This window comes from Euprymna scolopes, chromosome 27 (genome assembly GCF_053919585.1).
Source record: "Euprymna scolopes isolate OS-2025 chromosome 27, ASM5391958v1, whole genome shotgun sequence".
Lineage (NCBI taxonomy): Eukaryota > Metazoa > Mollusca > Cephalopoda > Sepiida > Sepiolidae > Euprymna > Euprymna scolopes.
This window is the reverse complement of record NC_136508.1, coordinates 91,403,862-91,428,994: the sequence shown is the minus strand read 5'-3', so window position 1 is coordinate 91,428,994 and position 25,133 is coordinate 91,403,862. Positions and strand designations below refer to the sequence as shown.

The window sequence follows — 25,133 nt, the reverse complement described above, 5'->3', positions numbered from 1 at the left end:
TTCGAGACGTTTTCTATACGACGAAACTAATTTGTGACAACGTTCAGGCGATGTTTTGGTCCACTTTTCAACACATACTTTCTTCAAATCCTGAATATTACGTGGATCTCACTGGTGGACCATGATTGAGCTCTCTCCATAGATTTTCTATAGGATTTAAGTCTGGGGACTGACTGGGCCACTTAAGAACATCTATTTTGTTCTGTACGAACCAATTGGAGGTTATTTTAGCAGTATGTTTGGGATCATTATCTTGTCGAAAGATCCATCCCTAACGCATTGGAAGCAGGCAAGAGATTATTTTCAAGAATTTCCCGATATTTGGCTGCATTCATCTTTCCATCTATAATATGAAGTTGGCCAGTACCATTTGAAGAGAAGCATCCCCAGAGCATGACATTTCCACCACCAAACTTTACAGTGGGGAGGGTGTTCTTGGGATCGTGCGCTGTGCCATCTCTTCTCGATACTCGACGTACAGAGTTAATGCCGAAAAGTTCCACTTTCGTCTCATCGGACCAGATCACATTCTTCCAGTAATCATCTGTTTTCAATAAGTGGTCTCTTGCAAACTCCAGACGAGCATTAACATGACATTTTTTTAGTAATGGTGTCTTTCGAGGTGTACGCGATTTAAGACCATTGTGTCGGAGTACATTACTAATCGTTGGTTTTGTTACTACTATCCCTGCTTCTTTCAAATCTTTCTGAAGTTCGCCTCGTGCGGTTCTCAGTTGCTGCTGAACTTTTCGTACAATCTTTCTCACTGCTCGATCCGACATCTTGCGAGGATCTCCAGTGCGCGGACAGTTCAGGGTTGAGTCATGCACCTTCCATTTTCTAATAAGGTTCCCTATGGTGCTTACAGGGATTTTGAATTGAGCATATATACACCGATAACCAATTCCATTCTTGTGCTCAGCAATAATCTTATCACAGACGACTTAAGAGAGTTCTTTACGTTTACTCATTCTGAGAACCTTCACGCGTGATGGCTTACTGGTAACTAACATGTTCCAATACTTTCCAACGACGTAGAGTATGGTCTACAACAATCGAGAAACTTCTAAAATGTATAATAGTGTCAACAAATTAAAATGCAAATAACAATTTCTAGCATTATTTATAAAAAATAATAATAAAATATAATTTAAAACAATGTGTCCAATACTTTTTTTCCGGCTATTCTCATTTTTATTATATAATTCTTGTTATGCATTAAAAGGTTCCAATTTCTAACGTTATTTGTTATTGTTAAATTAGTAACTATTTCTTGTTAAATTTTTGTGTCATTCGCTGTATAAAAAATGTGTTAAATAAAGAATAATGGGATGTGTCCAACACTTATTTTCCCCACTGTATGTATAGACATACATACATATCTAGATATATGTATGCATATACATACATAGGTGTATACATACATATACACATATATACACACATATGTATATACATACACACGTGCATATGTATATACATATATATATGTATATATATATATATACATGTGTATATACGTACATATACGTGTATGTACATATCTATATATTTATATAAACACATATAAAAGTAAATGGTAGTTTGCTTGAATCATTGCTGGTAAAGGAATATATGGGAGTTTTAAAAGCCAAAAGCAATACGAAAAGGACCGGAATCATGACAGTAAAGAATAGAAAAACAAACAAACAAATAGACGGGTATGTTTGAGTGGAGAAATGTCTAACTGTTTATTCATCTGTCATTCCTCACCTCATTATATAATTAATTTGCAACCAAGTTGTTGATATATCCGGTGTAAATAAAGCCCGTTAGTGGTATTGAGGTTTGATTAATTTCAGGGGAAAGATAATCCCCCCTCGTTTAAAAGTATATGCATCTACCACTAGCCACTTCCTCTTGGATAGGATCCAAAAAAAAAAAGACTTCACTCTAATGGGCCCAACTTTGTCAACTAAGCACCAACCCTTGTTTCATAGCCACAATGTTGCATCCCTGTGCCTGTTTTACAAATATTTTGATGGAATGTGCCCTGATGACCTCGTTGCACTTGTGCCACATCAACGTACATATCCCTGACAAACCGTTTAGCAGAAAATCTCACCTCTTTAATGTTGAGGTCCGTAAATGCCAGAAAGCTTTCTACTCTAATAGTTATGCTTTTGTTTTCTTTGAGAAAAGGGGAGGCATCTTTCTCCCGAAATTAATCAAACTTCCATACCACCAACGGACTTTATTTACACCGGATTTACCAACAACCTGGTTGCAAATTACTTATATAATGAGATGAGATATTTTTATCTGAATTAAAATTAAAAACCGCAAGAACTTTCGTCATAAGTTTTCTATTGCAAATTCCAAATCAGCTAGCATTGTATCCATAAGTTGTTGAAATAAATTCGTCTTAAGGAAATTCTTTATTTTATGCACGTGAATCATTTGCACATACCTCATCGACTTTTACCTGCAAATAGACCTCAATTTTCGAGAAGATTTCATCCCCAATTTAACGATGAAATTATTTCTCCTCGTGTAGGAAATGGACCGTTTAGGTCTGTCAAAAAGTCAGAACATGTTTTAATATGTATATATATATATATATATATATATATATATATATATATATATATATATATATATGAACAAATGATTAATAAAACATGTTAAAAGACATCTTGAAAAAGAGTTAAAAACATATTTAATTTTAAAAAGGAAGCACAAGATAAGTGGATAGTCCTTAATCCGCGGAGTTTCGAAGAAATACTCTCCTTCTCATCAGAGGGAAGGAATTGGCAAAATGCGGGATCGGATTTTGCATGTAAAAGTATTTAATGAAACTACAAGTAAGTCACAGATCGTACTTGGTTAAAAAAGGGTGAGGTAAGGGGAATAGGAGGTAAAAGAAAAATGATAAAAAGATTTCACATGAATGGATAGTCCGGTGAAGGGTAAAAAAATCCAAGAATGGTAAAATCCAAACACGGTCGAATTAAAAATTTCCAATCCAACAGGTAAGTTCCAAATGGTCCAAAATGATCCAAAAGGCAGAATTCCTTGGATATATATATATATATATATATATATATATATATATATATATATATATATATATACATATATATATATATATTATATATATATATATATATATATATATATATATATATATATATATATATATTACCTATACTGTGGGTGATGCACACTCTGAGTAATCAACTATTTTAATGATTCCAATTTCTTCAATCTCTGTAATTCTTTGCCTGTCATTTCTAATAATGTGATTGGGGGTTTTCACTGATCTTGTATTTACCTTACGCTTGAATTTAGTCTCAGTTTTCGTACAACAACCTAGTCTGTCAGAAATTCATGTTAAAAATCTCTAAACAATTTTTCTGTTGGCAGTTTAGATTTCTCTATCCCTGACACATTTACGTTTTTACAACATGCATTTATTGGTTTCACTCATAAATGAAACAATAAAGTTATCGTGTCCGGCATGCCTCATTAGCAGGCGTGTCATGTGACCATGCGAGAACTGTGCGAGATCGCGAGCTTTAAAAGATCACAGACGACATCTTGGATCTTTTGGATTTTCTTTTTTCTCAGCCCGCAGGACAGAAGGACATTTCCGGTGTGAGTGTTGATTATTTATTTATCGTTTGTAAAGCCACACAAAGCACAAACGTGTGGACGCTTGCTTCTTTGCTGAAGATCACAGATACAGAGCTCTTTAACATGCACGAGGGAAGAACAGATGCACATAAATCTAAGCCCATGACAGAATCGTTAGAAAATGACCTCCACACCGTAATGGAATGAGGCCGGAAATGGCTGGTAACATTTAATGCTAATAAGACTAAGTTGCTCTCCTTTAACAATTACAAAATGCTTCTCCAACTAGCGATATCCATGACAAATAACACCCTAATTGAGAATTCTTTCTTCAAATTTCCCGGCCTAACATTCACGAGCAATATGAACTGGAACAAATATATTGAGGACATTGCGAAGGCTGCTGAAAAGAAAGTGGATTCCCTCTATTGAGCCAGAAGACTACTCACACCTGTACCTTTACAAGGTCACAATTGGCCCATATATGGTGTATTATTTTCACATCTGGTCTGGTGCATCTACCACTAGCCCCTCCCTCTTGGATAGGGTCCAAAAAAGACTATTCAATCTAATATATCCCACTTTGTCATCTAAGCTCCAACCCATGTCCCATCACCGCAATGTTGCATCTTTGTGCCTGTTTTACGAATAGTTTGATGGAATGTGCTCTGATGAACTCGTTGCACTTGTGCCCCCTCAACGTACATCTCTCCGATAAACCGCTTTGCACAAAATCTCACCCCTTCACTGTTGAGGTCCCCGAATGCCAGAAAGCTTTCTACTCTAATAGTTTCTCTCCTCGAGCAGCTAGACTTTGGAATTCCCTTCCTGCTACTTCTTTCCTGATTGTACTGATTCTGCAGAAGTTTAAATGTAATGTAAACCAATATTTTGTTAATCTTTACTAGGCCTGGTCACAAATAGTAGCCCTTATGTCCAAGTGGAGATATGCCTTGTTAGGGGTAAACGTGATTAAAAAAAATGAGATAAATTTTTACCTTGAATGTTTTATCATCAGATGACAAATTTGCGTAAAATTCACTTTCGAATTTTAACCTATTTCCAGAAACACCCTCGCAATTTTCTCCGTGTTTTGTAGCTTCCGTCGTCCGATTTTCCCCCATCTTACTTCATCGACTAGGTATCTAGAAGGCAGCTTACTGTTCGGCCATTTATTTTGATGTCTATATATTTTCTTTTTTCTAAATTCTTGCGGATATTTTTCAGACTCAATCTTATTTATCGTTTCAAACTTGTGGAATTTTCCCTTCTTGCATTTTAATGTCTTTTTTATGTCACATGCATGATATATTTTATAGTTTTAAGTAACATTCACTTGTAAAATGATTCTTTTTCACCACCATAACTTGCTATATTTTGTTTTATCTGAACTGTTGCTTCAATCATTGTACTTGCGCAATATTTTTCTCTTATATACTTAAATCGTTCCGTTTTTATATTAGGTAACTTTTAACATTCTTCTGTAACTTTTTGTAACGTTATTTCCGTATTTTGTTCAATAATTGATGGTATTTTTTCATGTAATTCTTTGTCTTTTGCTGTAGTTAATCTATGAACAAATATTAGACATTTAAACGTGTCTTCCTTAATTTTCTTTATCTTGAATAATTCACACTGCGAATTTACTTTTCCAGTGTATGTAATAAAGTCTTCGTTTTGTTCTTGGACAACATTTAGACAATTTTAACGTGGGTGAAACAAATTTCCATGTTCGCCAAATATTTTTCACAACATTTCAATCGTTTATTCAAACAAAATATCCTGTTGTTGTTTTTTTTTGTTTTTGTTTTTTTCTCAGTTTAAAATTCGTGTGCTTTCTATTTTCATGAAGATCAAAATTTTACAATAACAATATAATTGTTCGTCAGACCATAACTGTTTTTTTGCGAAAATAAAATTGTTTCGTATCTTCTGAAGTACGCTAGAAACAATCAGTTTGTAATGAAATTCCGGGAGAGAATTAGTAATCCCATAAAAAAAAATCTTGTGCCTTCTTTTTATCTACTTTGCAAGGTTTCTTGTTTTATATTTGTTTTTGTAAGTTTATTGCTGCAATTTCTTGAATCGATTTACGTTGCTCTTCCCAATTGTTTGTTGTGCTGACGTGGTAGAACACATGCTTTTTACAAGTTTCATCAACTGTCCCATGATAATGTTTTTGGAAATACAACAGAATAAGAAAGTTAGATTCGCAAATTAATCCAATGGCTATGTAATAAAAAAGAATTCGTCTTTTTTTTAAGTAAAATTGCTTTCTACCTTAATATTTTTTAATATTTTTAATCGATGTTGATCTTTTAGGGTTCAATAAAAAAAAAAAAAAATTCTGCCGAGTTTTTTCATATTCGTTAATTAATTAATTAACGAACATGAAAAAACTCGGCAGACTAACCTTTGATAGTTAATTATGAATTATGAATTATGTAAAAACTCGGCAGACTAACCTTTGATAGTTAATTATGAATTATGAATTATGAAAAAACTCGGCAGAATAACCTTTGATAGTTAATTATGAATTAATTAAAAAACATACCTTGTTAGTTATTTTTTTTTACATTTTCACCTCAAACAAAGCACATTGCTACTTTGGTGTAGGTGGTTACTATCAAGGAATAAGTTACTGGGGTATTATGTAGGGAGTTGTGCAGCAAAATGTCGGTTCAAGTTACACTTGAACTTCTGCATGTCAGTATAGTTGGGGAAGCAGGGGCCCAGAATGGAATTCCAACGTCTAGCGGTTCTGGGGAAAAACTACTGGAGTAGAAAGTTCTCTTACCTCTAGGGATCTCTACTGTGTAGGGGTTGGATTTAGCTGATTGTCGGGTTTGTCTAGGGTATTTACATCGTGGGGGTATAAGTGCTTGCAGTTCGTCAGAGCATTCACCATTAAAATACTTGTAGAACAGGCAGAGGGATGCAACATTTCGTGGGTAGGACAAAGGCTGAAAGATGACAGTTCAGGACCTATCAGGTTGGCGACTCTCTTTTGAACCTTGTCTAGGAGCGAGAGACTAGTGGTAGATGCACCAGCCCAAATATGACAACAATACTCCATATATGGGCGAATGGTGGTCTTATAGAGGTACAGGATACTTTCGGGCATTAGTAGCTTTCTAGCATGGTAGAGAGAACCTACCTTCTTCGCAACGGTCCTGGCAATGCTCTCAATGTAATTGTTCTAACTCATATTTCCTTTGAACATTATGCCGAGAAGTTTAAAAGATGTACTTTCAGATAATGAATCTTTATCCATTGCTATTGGCGGTAGAGAAAGTTTCTTGTAGTTATTGAAGGAAACAATTTTAGTCTTGGCAGCATTGAATGTGACCATCCATTTTTGTCCCCAATCCACTACAGATTGTAGGTCATCCTCTTGTGTTTCTGCCATTTCTCTAGATATGTGTTCATTTGTTTTCCTGTTGTGCCTGTTATAGAGCGTCGTGTCATCAGCATATATACCCATCTCAATTTTGTCGGGGATGTCATTTATGAATATTAGGAATAATAAAAGTCCAAGGATATACCCCTGAGGCACTCCCGCATTTATATCATATTGTTTAGATGTACGACGTTGAGGATAACCTGGATTTTTCTCTTATCTAAGAAGGATTTAATCATGTTAAGTATTCCTCCAGTGATACCGTATACTCTGATTTTCCCGAGGAGACTTTCATGCCATACCCTGTCAAAAGCCTTAGATATATCTAGACCTACAGCTCTACCCTCTACTGCTTTGTCCAGTGAATGGTATATACGTTAAGAGATTACAATTAGGATATCTGTTGTGGAACGGGCTTGCCTAAATCCATATTGTTTGTCGGTCAGAAGTTTAGCATCTGTAAGGTGATGGACTAGAGCTTGGTTAATTATAGACTCAAATATTTTAGCGAAAAGTGGGAGGAGGCTAATGAGGCGATAATTTAATGGGTCAGTTCTTTCGCCAGAATTCTTGAATACTGGTACCACAGGAGCAGTTTTCGATCAGTCCAGAAAGCAAGATTCATTAAGGCATTTGTTGTAAAGTTTGGAGAGAACTGGAGCTACTCCGGCGGAGTATCATTTTAATAGATCAGGTCCACACGCTTTTGAACTGTCAAAGTTTTTATGATAGCATGCACTTGAGAAAGGCCGATTTTCAGATCGTCTAGCGTGGCGTCTGTCCGCAAAGGAAAATCAGGGAGGGGGTGATTAGCAGGGCTCAGTGTTGAGTTGGAGGCAAACCGACTGGCAAGCATGTTAGCCTTCTCGGTTGCTGAGCAAACAACCTCGTGATTGTTGGTTAGTGGGGGAATTGTTGATTGCCCATTATTTACTACACTGTTGTAGATTTTCCAGAAATCATGGGTTCCTAGTTTTTGTGCTTTGATTCAGTCAATTCTCTCTTAGCTGTCTCTATTTCTTTCTTATACTAACGTTTAGCTTCTATATACTTCTGTCTGTTTGAACTTGACTTATGTCGGTTAAATCTGCGGTATGCATGCTGCCTTTGAGCAATTACAGTTGCGCAAGTAGAAGTAAACAATTCTGCCTTTGTGTAATAACAATTGCACAAGTAGAAGTAAACCGTTGGGGAGAGTGGGGCTTGCTATAAAGTTTCCGCATGGGAACATGTGCTTCAATTGCCGTTTTGAACCACTTAGTGGTCTCATTTGCGTATTGGTCAGCAGGAAAAGAAAAGACATTTTCCCATGGGGTATCTCTGATGTGATCCCTGATGGCTTCCCAGTCAGCCTTTTTATAATATCTCGTTGTTTTGAATGGCTCTTCAATTTTGGCTCTTGAGTTTAGGGTGATTTCGACCATTATCACTGCATGATCAGCGTTCTCAAGTGAGCTGTGTGCATTCGTTAAAATTCATATTGGATGTCAGACAAGGGGAGGCAACTCTTCACATATGGTTAAAGGAACAAAACTGTTATAATCTTCACAGTATTCAAATACCGCCTAAAACTGACAAATTTCAAATACCGTTTTCAATACTCAACAGTTATTTCAGCTTCACAAGTTGTCTGCTCACAAGTCTTTTTATTTTTCCCATATATTGTCTATTTCTTTGTAACTCCTTGGAACGTTTCTTTATTTTTATGAACTTACAAAAATTAACAAACGTTTTAAGTTTCAACAGCGACTTTAGAGAACATGGGACAGTAAGCACCTGTGGTCAGGCAGCCTTTGTAAACCTCTCCAGGGCATTACCATGACCTTGTAGGGAAATAGCTTTAAGTTGTAGGAAAAACATGTCGCTTACCTTATTAACGCGGATGACATTCGCTTAAAAATGAAAGAAACAAAGTCTTAAACTCGAAACCCGACAGACACGAGACAAAAACGTGTCTTATGTGAATTGAGAAGCGGTCAGATTTGACAATATAAAAAGCCAGCATTTCTTCAATTGGGACGATTTCTTTTGAAGAAACGTGTTTGCGATAACATCGAAAAGGAAACAGGACATATTTTTATGTGTGATTCGACTTTGCGATCTGGAAATCATTCTTCTTTTTTCTTTAACTCAACGTTAGATAAATTTGTCTGATCAATGACTAATAACTGTCTTTGAATTTACTGAACCAACCAAACTTAGTCCTTTTGTGCCAAGGTTAGAAGTTGTTTTTCTTTCAAAACTGCAACCATTTTTCACAAATTTTTATTCCAGAAAGTCAACTGCACAAAAGTTTGCAGAACTGTTCCATTGCTTTTCAAGCACTAAGATGTATCAGATATAAATACCTGGAATTTGTTAGACATGCTTTACTTCAGATTTTCATTTTTAAGAAAAGGAAAATGTGTCATCGTCGTTAACATCCACAACCTATCAAATGCGATCCTAATTTCTATATCAATTTTTCGAACTGCTGCGAACTCCTTTAGTTAGAACTTAACTTCAACGTCATTTCTGGCACCAGTGGATTATCAGTTTTCACAACGAGAAAGCCACGGGTACATTCAACTTTATGAAAGGCGTTGGCAAGTTTAGAGACAAAATGCGATTGCGTAGTGTTGCATTAATGTCACAACCCTGGACTCTACACAACAGTTCGTTTTTGTCTTTTCTCCAACTTTGTTTCGCTTTAGTTCTCCATTCCTTTTGAATCGGGGGGGGGCGTCGCTTCTTTGACGATCCACTCTTTCGCCCCGGTCAAAGCAATCTGCCAATTCGACAAGCTGGTCGACATGGTGTTTTGATGTCATAGCTCATTCAGTATTCTTATATTCATTTTCTTCAAATTTGGATTCTTCACGTAATAGTCGCTCAGTTACTAAAATCCACTTGGTGACCTCTTAGTTAGTTTGGAGTGCTGTCACCAACATGTTGTAGGTATCTGGAAGTGTAGCTAGGAGATGTACAACTCTGGCCTCTTCGTTTATTAAATCACCAATAACTGCCAACTCATTAAATATCTCAACAATCGTTTTGGTGTGGTTATTAACAAAGTCACCCTCTTTTAATTTAAGAGAATATAATTTTCTCCTTAACACTAATTTGTTAGCCCACGCTTTCTTTTGAAATCAATCAATCAGTTCCTTCCAAACGATCATGGGATCAGTCGAATCCCCAATTAAATATAACAGCGACGTTTTCAATTGCGGTTAGGAATGGTCACTCCTTGGTATATGAGTTCTGTGTGCTTGTACATCAAGTCTCTGTTGGGGAGAAGATTCGGTTCAATCCACAATTCCCCAGACACCATCTTTTAATAAAGCCATCTTACACTGAACACTCCATGTTGCGTAATTCATTCCATCAAGTAGTGGCACGATAACACTAAGCTTTGCATCCATGATTATTTTTTGTTATAAACAACAAAAGCTTTTTTCTTTTTTATCACAAATGAAAATTCCAGATGGCCAAAAACAATGTTCAGATTTCTTTTTGTTACCGTCGATATGTCGATGCTGGACGCATAACCTTTCTTGGTTAATTAATTAGTTAATTACTAACCTTTAATAGTTTATTATGAATTAAAACAAAAAATACCTTGCTTGTTTCAAATGAAATTCATATTGGAAGTCATATCGACGGTTGACAAAAAGATAAATCAATTAACACATAGCACGATTTTTATTTTACACACACCGACACGGAGAGACACATCTGCTTTTATTTACATCTTGAGAACAAAGACACACGATTAGACGTAAACACTCGTTCATATAAATAAAAAGAGAGATATAACACCGAGTTACTCAACAGCTTAAATGATACGTCAACTATGGTTCAACTTTTATAATATTCACAGTATTAAAACCCCAAATTACATTGACAAATTTCCAATATTTTATTCGACTGCCAGCTTTCCACGAGCGTCCTTTCGTTTTTCCTCGACCCTATATCCATGTATTGTTTTAATCTAATCGTCGCCGTTGTTATTGTAGAACGCTGGGGTATAATTATTTAAGATTTCCGCCGTGCATTTTCGAATCCTCGTTCGACACTGTTATATCCTTATCTATAATAATTCCGAAGTGAAACAATTAATGAAAACGTTTGTTCAAATATATTTTTGTTTACTGTTAGTGATGACAGACGGAAAAGGTGGTATAAGTTTAATTGTAATAAGTAATGAATTCGTTGTTTTGAAAGAATAGATTGTAGATGGACGCCATGTTTAGTTTAAGAAATTGATACTGTAAGTGTTCAGCAAATGAAAATGTGATAACATTAGAAGCGAAACGGAACGGAATGAGGATTATTTCACTAAAGAATGATAATTACATACAATGAAAAAATAAAATATTGCTGGTTGTTTCTGAGAACTGACTACGAAGAAATATCTTTTTCCTGCTGAATGCTAGGAGAGTGAAATACGTAATAATAACTATTTCTTGTAAGTATGAATTGTTTGAGAGAGTCACTTTGCTCGGAAATATTGTATGAATTTACGAATTGGATTGAAAATGTCTGTTAAAAAGAAACAGAAAGGAAAGATAATTACACACAATGACAAAATAAACTATTGACGATTGTTTCTGAGAACTGACTACGGAAAAATATTTTCCGTGAATGCTAGGAGAGACAAAGTACATAAGAAAAGTGAAATTCACCTGTAAGTATGAATTGTTTGAGAGAGTTACTTTGTTCGGAATTATTGTATGAATTCAAACTGTATGATGATTTCCGAAAACATGTATCAGGTAGTGTGACTTATGTGTGGTGATTTATATTCAGATTCTTTCTTTTTTTTACATGGTAGTCGTCACTTATCAAGGCCTGGAGGCCATTCAGGGATAAGGGTTATTGGGTGTAATCAATGGGATAGTATTGTAGTAATCATTAGTATTGGAGATTTGATAAAGTGGATTACTTAAGGGGCGGTTTATCGGGAATTTGTTTATGTTGGACTTGAAGACATCCAAGTTGTAGTCAGGTGGGAAACAGGCAAACGGAAGAGAGTTCCACAGGCGTGCAGTTCTAAGAAAGAAGCTTTGTTCATGGAATCTACGTTTTGATTTAGTCACAGATATAGAGTGGTGAAAATTATTAACAGTGGTTTCAGTTAGACGGGTGTTTTTCATGAAAGATTGGCGAGGGGGGACCAGAGGTTGGAGCTTAGACGATCACTTGCCATGGAAATAACGATAAAATAAACACAGATTCGCAACGTTTCTACTGAGATGTTGCAGGAAAGAGAAAAGGGCACCCCCACTAAGCTACGAAGTCTATTTTGTACGCTGTCAAGGCAGGATAAGCTGTTTTTAACAAAAAAGGAAAACTCTTTACCTTATTAATATAGAGAAGAGAAGATAAGGTCATTTAGACTAAAAAAATAACTCACATGCGACGACAACGGAAATAATTTGAACAGTTTTAAAAATGCCATGTTTTAAACTGTTTGCAAATGCAATACATTGGATGACACCGCTTGCATTTTGTCTTGTACAAGAAGTTTTTAAAATGACGTGTTTTAAAGTTTTTGCAATTACAATATATTGTATGCCATTGTGATAAAATTAGAAGCGAAACGGAAGGGAATGATAATTACACACAATGACAAAATAAAATATTGATCATTGTTTCTGAGAACTGACTACAAAATATTTTTTTCCCGCTGAATGCTAGGAGAGTGAAAGTCTTCTGTAAGTATGAATTGTTTGAGAGAGTCACTTTGCTCGGAAATATTGTATGAATTTACGAATTGAATTGAAACCGTTTGATAATTTCCGAACACACGCATCAGGTAATGTGACCATATCGAAATTATGTGTAAAAACTTTATTTTTATTCATATGATTTCTAGTTTAGAGAAGGAACACTAAAGTTTATCTTATTAATATAGAGAAGAGAAGATAAGAGCATTTAAATAAAAACAAAATAACTCACATGTGACAACAACAGAAATAGTTTGAACAGTTTTTAAACTGTTTGCAATTGAAATACATTGGATTCCACTGCTTGCATTTTGTCTTGTAAAAGAAGTTCTTAACATTCTGGAATTGATAATATTGTTGCCAATTTTCCACGAAATTGTTGGTTCCGGATTTCCTTCACTAATGCAATCCAATTCCATTGTTTCGTTTTCAATCACTGTTATTCGATTAGGCATTTGGATGATTGGATAATCTGAAAAATAAGCATAATAGATTTTTTATGAATTAATTTGTTATTCTCATATTATTTCGCTTCATGCAACGCATATCCTCAACCACTATTCACCAGATTCAACTTCCATACATCATCACATCATATTATTTGTTTGTTATACTTCAGTAATGCGCATTACTTCCATGGTTTTATTTTCCAATCATTACAGAAGACGAAATTGATAATATATCTACAAATATTAAATCAACACTGTTGGAGATGTTGCTATCTAATACACATTAACGTTGAAGAAATAAACAAAAATAGGAAAGAAATGTAAATCCGACTCGGCATTCTCTTAAGTGCAAAGGAAATGTATTCGTGGTTCTTCCAAAACAATGCATTTCACCATCTTTCCAAAGTCTTTTATCTGTTCTAGCTCCCTCATGCTGGCACCAGTCACTGACTTCTCGCCGTCGTATTTACATGTTCATCTTCTCCTGTGTCTTTCCTTTAGCACATGGTGTATTTTTCTCTTTCATTCTTGCGACTCAATCTCGCAGACACTTGCCAATTTGCATACGTGCTTTAACAGCTGCTAATATTTTCGATAGCCAGCTATCTTTCGGCTGCTGCTGGGTCTCTCACACACGCGCTCTATCACACGACCACTGCTTGTCAGTCTGTGAGATGAGCAGCTGGTACTGTTGATGAAAAAAATGATGGGCAATCGGTGAGAAGGGGGCGGAGAATTACACCTCCCAAGTAATGTTACAACAAACCCAATAATCATCATCGTGTAATAAATATGACTGATTTCACAAATATACGATGCATTACAAATAAGAGTAAAATACCAAATGATACCACACAGACATGAATCAGAACATGAAACCGTCGAATGCAAGACAAGCACAGTCAGAAATGATCGTACAGAAAACGTTTTTTTTTATTAGAATTAAGAAACAAACTTTTCATTCTAATGATTAATATTTTACAAGTTTATATATATATATATATATATATATATATATATATATATATATATATATATCGTTATTTCCATGGCAGGTGCTCGTCTGAACTCCAATCTCTGGTCCCCCCCTCGCCAATCTTTCACAAAAAACACCCGTCTAGCTGAATCCACTGTGAAAAATTTCCCCCACTCTATATCTGTGCCTAAATCAAAAAGCTGATTCCATGAACAAAGCTTCTTTCTTAGAACTGCACGCCTATGGAACTCTGCTCCGTCTGCCTGCTTCCCACCTGACTACAACTTGGATGTCTTCAAGTCCAACGTTAACAAATTCCTAATGAACCGCCCCCTTAAGTAAACACTTCATCAAATCTCCACACTAACGTAATGTACTTGCAATAACCCTTATCCCTGAGTGGCTCCATGGCCTTTATAAGTGGTGATCACTGTGTAATATATATATATATATATATATATATATATATATATATATATATATAAAACAATGCATTTCACTATCCTTCCACTCGGCATTCTCTTAAGTGCAAAGGAAATATATTTATACCTAGTTATTTCAAAAGTCTTTTTGCACTCTTTTAAAAGTCTCTATTCTATTGCACAACTACTGCTTGTCAGCCTGGGAAATGTGCAGCCGTTGAGGTCGATGAAAAAGATGATGAGCAATCGGTGAGGGGGGGCGAGAATTGCACCTCTCACTAAATAATGTTACAACATACCCAATAATCGGCATGTAATAAATATAACTGATTTCACAGATACACGATGCATTACAAATGGCCCTTTTCTCGAGTCAAACTGTTATGTCATATATATAGGGTGACACCCCCCCAAAAAAAGAAACCAGAGGACATTCAATTGTTTTTCTGAGCATTTTACAGTCAACGGAGAAAAAAAGGCCAAAGACCCTAGTGTTTTGATGTGATGTTTTGAATATAATAAACTAGTTATGACCAAAGTTTCATTTCATTCGGACAAACACTAAGAAACGGGGCCTAATTAGAGGTGGGCCCGTTTTTTGGGGGTCACCGTGTATTTTTAACAGTGGGGTGGGGGTATAAAGTCAGTTCCGGAAATGGTTGAAACAGTTTACGATTTAAACATTATTTGTTGTTATATATATTTTCAACAGTGGGGTGGGGGAAACGTGAAGTCGGTCCCGGAACTGGCTGAAACAGTTAACGATTTAAACAGTACTTTATTTCATGTATATTTTTAAAAGTGGCGTGGGGGATATGAAGTTAGTTGCGGAAATGGGTGAAACAGTTTACGAATTAAATCTCCCTTTAAATAATGTTACAACATACTCAATAATCCGCATGTACTAAATATGACTGATTTCACAAATACACGACGCATTACAAATAAGAGCAAAATAGCAAATCACAACGACGCAAACATGAACTCTGTATCAGAGCATGAAACCGTCGAATGCAAGACAAACACAATCAGAAATGATCGTACACAAAATGAAGTTTTTATTAGAATTACGAATCAAATTTTTCATTCTAATAATAAATATTTTACAAGTATATATATATATATATATATATATATATATATATATATATATATATATATATATATATAAGTAAATGGAAGGAGAAATTTCAGAGGAAACATAGTTTAATTTAAATAAAAAGATCAAAGAAACAAAAAAAAAACGGGCAGGTGGAATTGATAAAATTTTCCTTAAGGCCTTATTGTCTGACCCTCTAAGAGGAAACGTCAGAATGATATATTAAAAACTAAGAATCGAATGAGGAAAGAGGGAAATTGGTTTCAGTTGGAAAACCAGTGAGAGAAAAAATAATAATAATTCTCACTGTTCAGGTGGTTTTAAATCAGCAAATATTTCCAACTGATGTTTCAAAATCTTTTGTCTACACAGGCTAGGTCGAGAGTTATTAATTACTAACGCCTCAATGATAATATTGAGATGATAGTTCGACCTAGAACTGTATAAAACAGAAAACCACCCATCGGAATATTGGTCAGAACACCTATTTATACTAATCAGGTGATTACCGATGGCGGACTCATGAGCTTGGGAGTGCCCGGATGTTCTCGAAACCTGGTGTAATCGAATATCCCGAGGGATGTGTTGGGACATTCTCATTTCCAATCTTTGGGATGTCTTGCCAACGTAGTCAGCTCCACACTGACAAACAAATTTATAAACAACAGAATTCTTTTGAATGGTTGGCAAAACATCTTTACGAAAAGAAGAGAAAAAGGTTCGAGTTGTGTAAACTACTCTAAGCATAGTAGCTGGAAAACAACGTTGAGTAGCAGAAGAAATCCTTTCAACAATATGAAGGCCAAGAGGATATAAGCAATTTCCTATTCGGTTTTATCGAGCTTTTACATCCGGCTGAGATAATTTTATAAATATTAATTCTTTAATATTTATAATATACTTTAATTTTACCATCTTGGATCATTTTGATAAATTTAATTGTAATTTTTATTTTATTTTATATATATATTTTATTATATATATATATATATATATATATATATATCCGCACTGATGAGCTGTAAAACAGCGAAACAGTACTGTATGTTGATGACTATAATGCTCCTCATCTTTAGTTTAGCATATTGAGAAGTGATACACGAATTACCATTAGCAAATAAAGCGATGCTCTTTGTGTAAACAAATCGAGCTTAGGTATTTCGGACGATGTTAAAACATCGTTTATTCACGACTCGATCAGCAGCCGCCGATTAGCGTAATGGTTAGGAACCTTGACTGTCGTGCAGGCGGTCGGGTTTCAATCCTGGCTTGAGATAGTTGCCTGTCTAGCCGCACTGATGAGCTCTGAAACAACGAAACAGTACTGTATGTGGAGTGGATGATTATCTAAAGAAAGCTATATATTTGGCAACGAGAGATGAGCGTATAATAGACGGACGGGATTTGGAAGTCAGAAGGAAGCGACTTAGAAAAATGTAATCTTTTAATAATTTTAATACAATACTAAACCACCCGTGACCCGTTGGGTCAATATTTCGTATGTATGCATTATCAAGTAAGCTCCCAAATAAGAACCTAATGACTTATGGCTAGAATTTAAATCTTGAAGTTGGTGTGCCCCCATGTCTAGCTAAACTGATGAGTCTTGAAAAGATGAAACATATGTCTGTGGATGTCTGTATGTTAACTATATAGATATAAAACAAAATTGATTTTTTTTATCTGAGATAAATATGAAAACATGATGCACAGTATTTTTAAATAAGAAATATTTACTTACACTGAATATTTAAAATATACTTTGATGAGGCATTTTTAGCAATATGTACTCCATCACATCGACAGTGATTGTTCATCTCTTGAGTAACAGTTTCTGTCATCGTAACAGAATCTTTACTTGTTTTCGTCTTAGAAAGACAAGTTAAAGTTAGAGAAGCACTCGGATTGCCACCTCGCCATTCACATCTAATTCTGATTGGCTCACCAACACAGACTTTAGAATTGTTCACGTTGATAACTGGATTTCCTCGTGGTGGATCTGTCAATAGAAAAAACAATCAAAAGAAAACATTTTTTAAACCACTTTAACCCTAAACAAGGCACATCGCCACTTGGAGCTAAGCGGCTACTATTTGGGACGATGCCAAGGAAAGATAAACAAGATAATGTTTTACTTAACATTTAAACTCTTGCATATCAGTACAGTCAGGGAAGCAGGAAGGGAATTCCAAAGTGTAGCTTCCCGCGGGAAAGAAACTATTATAGAAAGGTTTTTGCCATTTACGGACCCCAACAGTAAAGGGGTGGGATTTTGTTGCTAAGCGGGTTTGTACGTTTGTACGTTGAGGTGACACAAGTGTAATGAGTTCATAAAAGCACATTCCATTAAAATGCTTGTAAAACAGGCAAAATGATGCAACATTGCTGCGATGGGACAGGGGTTGGAGCTTGGTTGACAAGGTTTAAGTGTGTATGCGCGTCAGCACGACAGCTGCTGGGAAAGAGTGTTAAACAATGTATCGACAAGTTTCAATAAAATGCAAACATTTCATATATGAATATGAAAATTTTATAAGGTAATATAAATTTTATATATATATATATATATATATATATATATATATAACGAAAATACAAAAAAAAATAAACAACAAGTGGGTTTTATTAGTTATGCCTGCGGGTGTTTGGAAGTGTGTGTTGAGCAAAAAAAAAAGTGGTAGTCGGCTGGCAGGCTCGAACCCGTACCGCGAAGGTGGAAAAGAAAGTGAAAAAAATCGTGACGTCTTTGCTGTCACGCTTATCTCCAAACCGGAAGTGACGTAATTTTAAATTAAGGCTAGACAATTGAAAAGAAGGGATGACTTTCGAAAATAGCGGCGAAAAAACCGACTCCTTCCTGTAGAAAAGTACCTTGTTGGGGATGAAGAAATTAATGTTCTGAGAAAACTTTTCGATCTTTGTCGTCCAAAGGGTAGCGCTTCAAAAATGATACCAGTCTCGTGTAAATCAGCCGCTTTTGTCGAAAGTTTTAGGCAGACATAAAACATACATACATACATTTAAACAAATTTTTGCTCTTTATATTATAGAAGATTCCAATGAATTTGAACTATTAAATTATATGAATAAAAGACAGTTGAAATAAAATCTGTTTTAGAAAATTAAAAAATGTAATCTCTGTAGTTTATGGTAATTAGAAAGTCAAGTGACTCCTGGCAATCTTGTTAGTGACAATTTGAGCAATTAAGCAGTTTTCTTTAGCTTTAAAATATTGATTTTTTCATAAATATTATATCATAGAGTGTAATGTAGAGTATTTTCATGAAACTTGTTCATGATGGTATGATTAAATACGGTATAAATAGTTGGTAGGATTCTAACAGCGATAAATTGACTATATTAGTTCAAAGTTTATTAAATTAAAAGAAAGGCAGCAGATTGTTTTCTTTGACTTTTTAAAAGAAACAAACTAAAAGATTGAAACTTTCTGAGCGAATTTTTGCAATATTTCAGTTTTGTTTGGATCAAAAACACCCAATAATTATTGTTGTTTTTATGAATATACTTTAAATGAATTTTATATTATATTGATATTTTCATGAAATCTGATCATTTTTATGAAATCGGATCATGTTTATAAAATCTGATCATTTATGAAATTTTATCGTTCTTATAAAATATGATCACTTCATGAAATCTGATCATTTTATGAAATTTGATCACTTTTATGAAATCTGATCACTTTTATGAAATTTGATCATTTTATGAAATCTGATCATTTTTATGAAATCTGATCATTTTTATGAAATCTGATCATTTTATGAAATCTGATAGTTTTGTGAAATCTCATCATTTTTATAAAATCTGATAAATTTTATAAAATTTGATCATTTTTATGAAAGCCGATAATTTTTATGAAATATGATCATTTTTAATGAAATCTGATCATTTTCATGAAATCTGATCATTTTTAATGAAATCTGACCATTTTATGAAATCTGATGATTTTTAGATATGATCAAATACATAATCTAATACATAATTAGCAGATGGACAATTTTAACAATAAATGAGTAAATCTAGCATTCCTTAAACTAGAATTTTCATTTTGCAAATTTTCTCATTTCTTTCATCGTACTTTTAATAACAAAGTCACCCTTTTCCATTTTTAAGTGATTACATAATCGTGATAGAACTTTTTATTTTGGTAATATAGTCTGTGCAAATAATCATCAAACATCGCAAAACAAAATAAGATCAACAAATCTTACACATTTCTAACCCTTTCGAAACCAGAACATAAAAAAAACTCACATTTGACATCTAATCGAAGATATCTGGAGTCTGTCCAACCCATTTCTAGAATCCTTGCACTGCACTGGATTTTTTGAAGATTTCTTTTTAATTTCAGCTTTAAAGTGGAATTTGTTTGCCAAACTTTTCCATTCAGCTTCGATGTAACATTAATAGTCTCCGTTATTTCTGTTCCGTATGCATATTTAAATGACAACCATCCAAAAGATGCTTTTGGTTTGGATTCATCCACTTTACAAACAAATGTTGCAGTTTCATCTTCAATAAGAAATCCCTTTCCTTCCTTGTAAAGAGACACGGATCTAACAGGAACTGAAAATAAAACAAAAAATGAATTAAACAAAACTTGTATATTGTTGGAATGAATAGTTTGATCATATTTTCCGTCCCTAATCTTATGTGAAAATTGTCACGATTCTTTTCATACTGAGTAAAATTATTCTGTGAACGATTTCTGCTGACTAAAATCCAACCATTAAAATTTTTACACGAAATACGCACTATAAAAATGTCCTCTCAACCATCAAAACCTTTCTTTCCGATAGCTTCATAAAAATCGTCAGTTCAAAGCTGATAGTATCAATTCTTGTCCCGGCTTTCTTCCTGTTCTTCATAAACAATTTCCCAAATAACAATCTAAAACCATTCACCATCATTTATGCTGACGGCACAACCGTCTATGACAACACTTTGAAGAGCAGCAATAACCAAGATCTTTTTGATTCTCTCTTTACTGACTGAGTATGTATTTCAATGGGGAAAAATTGATTGCTTACTTTTAATGCATTCAAAATAAAAATTCTCTCTTTTCACCAGCAATGCTCTGATCCTTACTTGGCCTTAATTAAAATGAATATCTCTTGTTTTGATGAAGCCTCCTGCTTTGACAAGCTTCTGGGACTGATCTTCACTTCTGAACGGAAATGGAATCCATAAATCAAATCTGTTACCAAGATCGATGGAAGAATAGTTGGATCATTCTGACGCTCCAGAAGGTATCTAATTCCTGACGCAATCCTCTACCTGTATAGGAGCCAAGATAGAATACTGTTGTCATATCTGAGGAAGAGGCTGCTTGGAGTACCGAGTTCTGTCTCGATAGGGTGCAAAACCGACTTCATAATCTAGTGGGAGAAACCCTCTTCTCCTCCTTACTACCTATTTCTTACAACTAAAAAAATGTAGACATGCGCACCTAATTTTCTTTAAACCAATGTGAAATATTCTTAATGCCTACTTTTTGACGGATGATAAAAAAGATCACTTAATTATTACTTCTGCACTTTAGTGCCCGTTTTTCGTGAAGTTTACTTGGTAACGCCCGACAAACGACGAAACCGCCGGATTATAGAGTGGCAAAAAGAGACACGAGCCGGCGAGCAGACGGTAAAAATTGGAAGAAAAAAAGAAAGGAAAGAAAAGAGTTTAAAACATCTTACATTTAATCACAACCATTATTTCGTGGACCCTATAACTAGAATGCAGATTTTGTTTAAATTTATACCAAAAAAACAAAAAAAAACAACCCAGTTAAGAAATTCTTTAGAGTCATGTTAGATTCGAATTCATGTATTTACATTGTATGATATATATTACAAATACTGACCCGATGAGTCACGAAATATCGATCATTCTATGAAAACTACCACAAAAGTGAATGACGTAAATATAATTCCAATGATAATAGGTAGAGAAATGGAGTCAATAATTAAAAAAGGAGAGAGAGAGAGAGAGAGAGAGAAAGAAAGTGAGAGAAAGAGGAGAGATGAGGGAGAGGAAGCAATAAAGAGAGGAATAGATATAGGCTTTACGATATCACATGAAAGTTAAATAAATATGTGTATATTTATTTGGAAGCAGCATCAGAAGCCGTAACTATAGTAACAATATTATTAATTTCATTACTAAATACAGCCTACAATTAAAAAAAATGTAGACATGCTCACCTAATTTGCTTTAAACTAATGTGAAATATTCTTAATATCTACTTTTTGACGGGTGATAACAAAAAACACTTAATTGGTACTTATGCACTTTAGTGCCCGTTTTTTTCCGTCAGGTTTACTCGGCAACGTTCGGCGAACGACGAAACCGCCGGATTAAACAGGGTGCGCAAAAAGAGACGCGAGCAGACGGTAAAAATTGAAAGAAAAAAAAAAGAAAGGAAAGGAAAGAGTTTAAAACATCTTATAGTTAACCATAGTCATAATTTCGTGGACCCTACGACTAGAGTGCAGATCATGTGCAGAGGATGTGGAAGGAGGCGAAACAACGAAATAAAAGAGAGTGTGAAACCAACCGCGACCTGCTTCACTGTTATTTTAGGGAATTTATGTAGAGACAAACATTCGGAAAGAATCTGTTTGTCTCTATCATAAAGCATATAGCAGAAAGCTACCCGGTCAAGGAACTTCCTCCTCCTACATTCTTTAATAAACTTTCTCAGCCTACATTTACTGTCGTTGGCTGTTTTACCGGTAGAAAATACTATCTTAAAGGAAGTAGCCTTAAAAAATATTTAACGAAAAATATTTATATACCCCCAAACAAAAAAAAAATGTGTCAATACTTTTTCATTAATTTAATGAATACAATACCAAAATAAGTTTCCATACACAAACAAAACAAAAAAATGTATCAAGATACAAACAAAACAAAAAAAAAATGTTTTTCACTAATTCAAAGAAACAAAACTGTTATTACTTCCCCTCCACCCTCCCCCCCAAAAAACATAAATAAACAGAACAATAAAATTTGTGAAATTATTTTTTGTTGTTTTTTTTTCTTCGTTGTTCGTTTTTTTTATTGACTTCCGTTCGCTCGGTATAATCCGGCGGTTTCCGTCGTCCGCCGGTATTGTCGAGCGAGACTCACGGAAAAAAGAGGAACTAAAGTGCCGACGTACCACTTAATTAAAAAAAAAGAATCTCTTAAAATTTACATGTAAAAAAAAAAAAACTATCCAGTTAAAAAAAAAATCTTTAGACTTATATGAGATTCGTATTAATGTATTGACATCGTATAATATACACTGCAAATACTTACAACGGGTTTCGAGAGATCGATTATGTTAACATCCCATTCTATTTATCCTGCCCAAGGAAAGACTGATGATCTCCCCTTGGTATTAAGAGAAAGCAGCCAGAGGGAAATGGGGGGGGGCGAGGTGTTATCTTTTTATTAGTACTTCTCTTCGAGGCAAATCTCTAATGTTCACACTTCAAATAAGCATCCTGCTTTTATCGCATTCCTGTCTGGACTTTATTTATTTCATCTTAACATCTGGCAGCAGAGCGTACAAGAGCTATATAAAACGAAATGTGTTCCAAAATATTTTAATCACCAAAAGTAAACACGGAATTTCTTTCACTTACAGGACTAGCTCGAGCATCTGTGTTAGAAATTGACATCTCATTACTAAATGCTGATGAAGAAATGGACAATGTTGTTGGAAAACTGGATAAACTTTTTATGGAAGGCAAAAACCAGTCTGCGTTTATTTGTTACGAGAATTTTAAAAAAATGACCACTGTGAACCCAATATTTCCATTAATGACTATTTAATTCAACTTGACCAATACTTGGCGAAATTCAGAGAATTTCAAATATTTGCTGAACTTGTTCTGACAACGGGTCACGAGAGATCGATCATACTATGAAAACTACCACAAAAGTGAATGGCGTAAATATAATTCCAATTTGTATATTTATTTGAAAGCAGCAGCAGCCGTAACTGCTTTTTTTTTTCTTTTTTTTTTTTTTTTTGTCGAGTGGCATTCTTCATAGAACTCACAACGATTGCGCCTAAGGATTGTCTTGTCTGCATGCAGTCCTCCCTGTTTGTCGTGGCTGTTCATTTACATACACGGCCATAGGCGTTTTACTCCTGACACCAAGAGCGGCATATCTCATTGGTTGCATACAAAGCCGGGGAAGGTTTGGCTTAGAACACATAAATTAATGATGCAATAATAACATTGCAACGTTATCTCCATTGATTTCTGGTTGTACGAATGACATGTATTTGCTTGCTACTGTAAACCATCCCTGTCCAATCCCCGTTCACAGGACCAAAGATGCAACCCACCAGGGCTAGGGCGTAAACACGAGCAAGAAAATGTGCACTAACCCTAAGTCCCGGTGGCTATGCTCTTAACTGTCTAGTGGTGGACTCCTCAAAATGTAATAAGACGCTTGCTGGTTATTGGAAACTACTGCTCTGATACTCTGGGCGCGCAAAACGTGCACGACCCTATGTCTGTGTGGCAACACTTTTATCTTCAACTGGCCGTTCGTTGTCAGATACTGCGGTTGAGTTCATCCTTCGTAGTGGGTACTCTGGCCAATGGCTGGTATGCTGCTTTTCTCAGCTGCAACTTGGCGTCGGGTCAGGTTAGATCTGAAATCAATTGAGTTACTCTCAAACTAAAACGCAATCAATAATCAATGATAACTCTGGAGATCATTTCTTATGAAGAAAAATAATGTTTGCATAAAGTTATTTTAGATACAGTTCGTACACAAAAAGTATCAGTTATATTCGGGGTTTCTCCCGGATTTAAGAATAAATGTTTTTGGTTGCGGAATCCTTCAACTGAAATCAAACTCTTCAATTAATTGTCTTGGTCGGAGGAGGAAAGTCGTTCTTTTCACTTTACTCATTCGAGGGCCGCCCAAAAACCTATGTGTCTTGCTTTGAGGCCAGGAAGCGAAGTTCTCCTATTTCTAAAAGTACAATGGTTTCTTCTGGATAGTTTTCTTTTGTTTATATCCATTAGAAGCGTTGAGTGAAATTTGAAAATTAAAATAAGATACGTATTGAATACGTTTGAAGCCAAATAACTGCAACACGAATTTTTTTTTATAAAATAAACGAGTGTTTATTTTTAAAGAAATATATTTCGGAGATATACTCCTTTGTCAATCTATATATATTTATATATATATATATATATATATATATATATATATATATATATATATATATATATATATAGCTTGACAAAGGAGTATATCTCCGAAATATATTTCTTTAAAAATAAACACTCATTTATTTTATAAAAAAAAAATCGCGTTTGAGTTATTTGGCTTCAACCGTGTTCAATACGTATCTTATTTTAATTTACAACGGGTTCTTATTAAACCCTATTTCAAACGTCATCTCTTTTAGATCACTATTCCCTCCTCCG

The 25,133-nt window shown here is 34.8% G+C and overlaps 1 protein-coding gene across 10 annotated transcripts in view; it reads right to left on the bottom strand.

Annotated features, from left to right (window-relative positions):
- LOC145248981 (neural cell adhesion molecule 1-like) overlaps positions 1-25,133 on the bottom strand; it is a 142,386-nt gene that overhangs the window by 64,732 nt on the left and 52,521 nt on the right. For all 10 annotated transcript variants that reach the window (XM_080110804.1, XM_080110810.1, XM_080110808.1 and 7 more), the window contains 3 exons: positions 19,945-20,256; positions 17,411-17,668; positions 12,956-13,195 (listed from right to left, as the gene is read on the bottom strand). In XM_080110804.1, the coding sequence (XP_079966930.1) occupies positions 12,956-13,195; positions 17,411-17,668; positions 19,945-20,256 (810 nt within the window). The remainder of the gene's footprint in view (positions 1-12,955; positions 13,196-17,410; positions 17,669-19,944; positions 20,257-25,133) is intronic.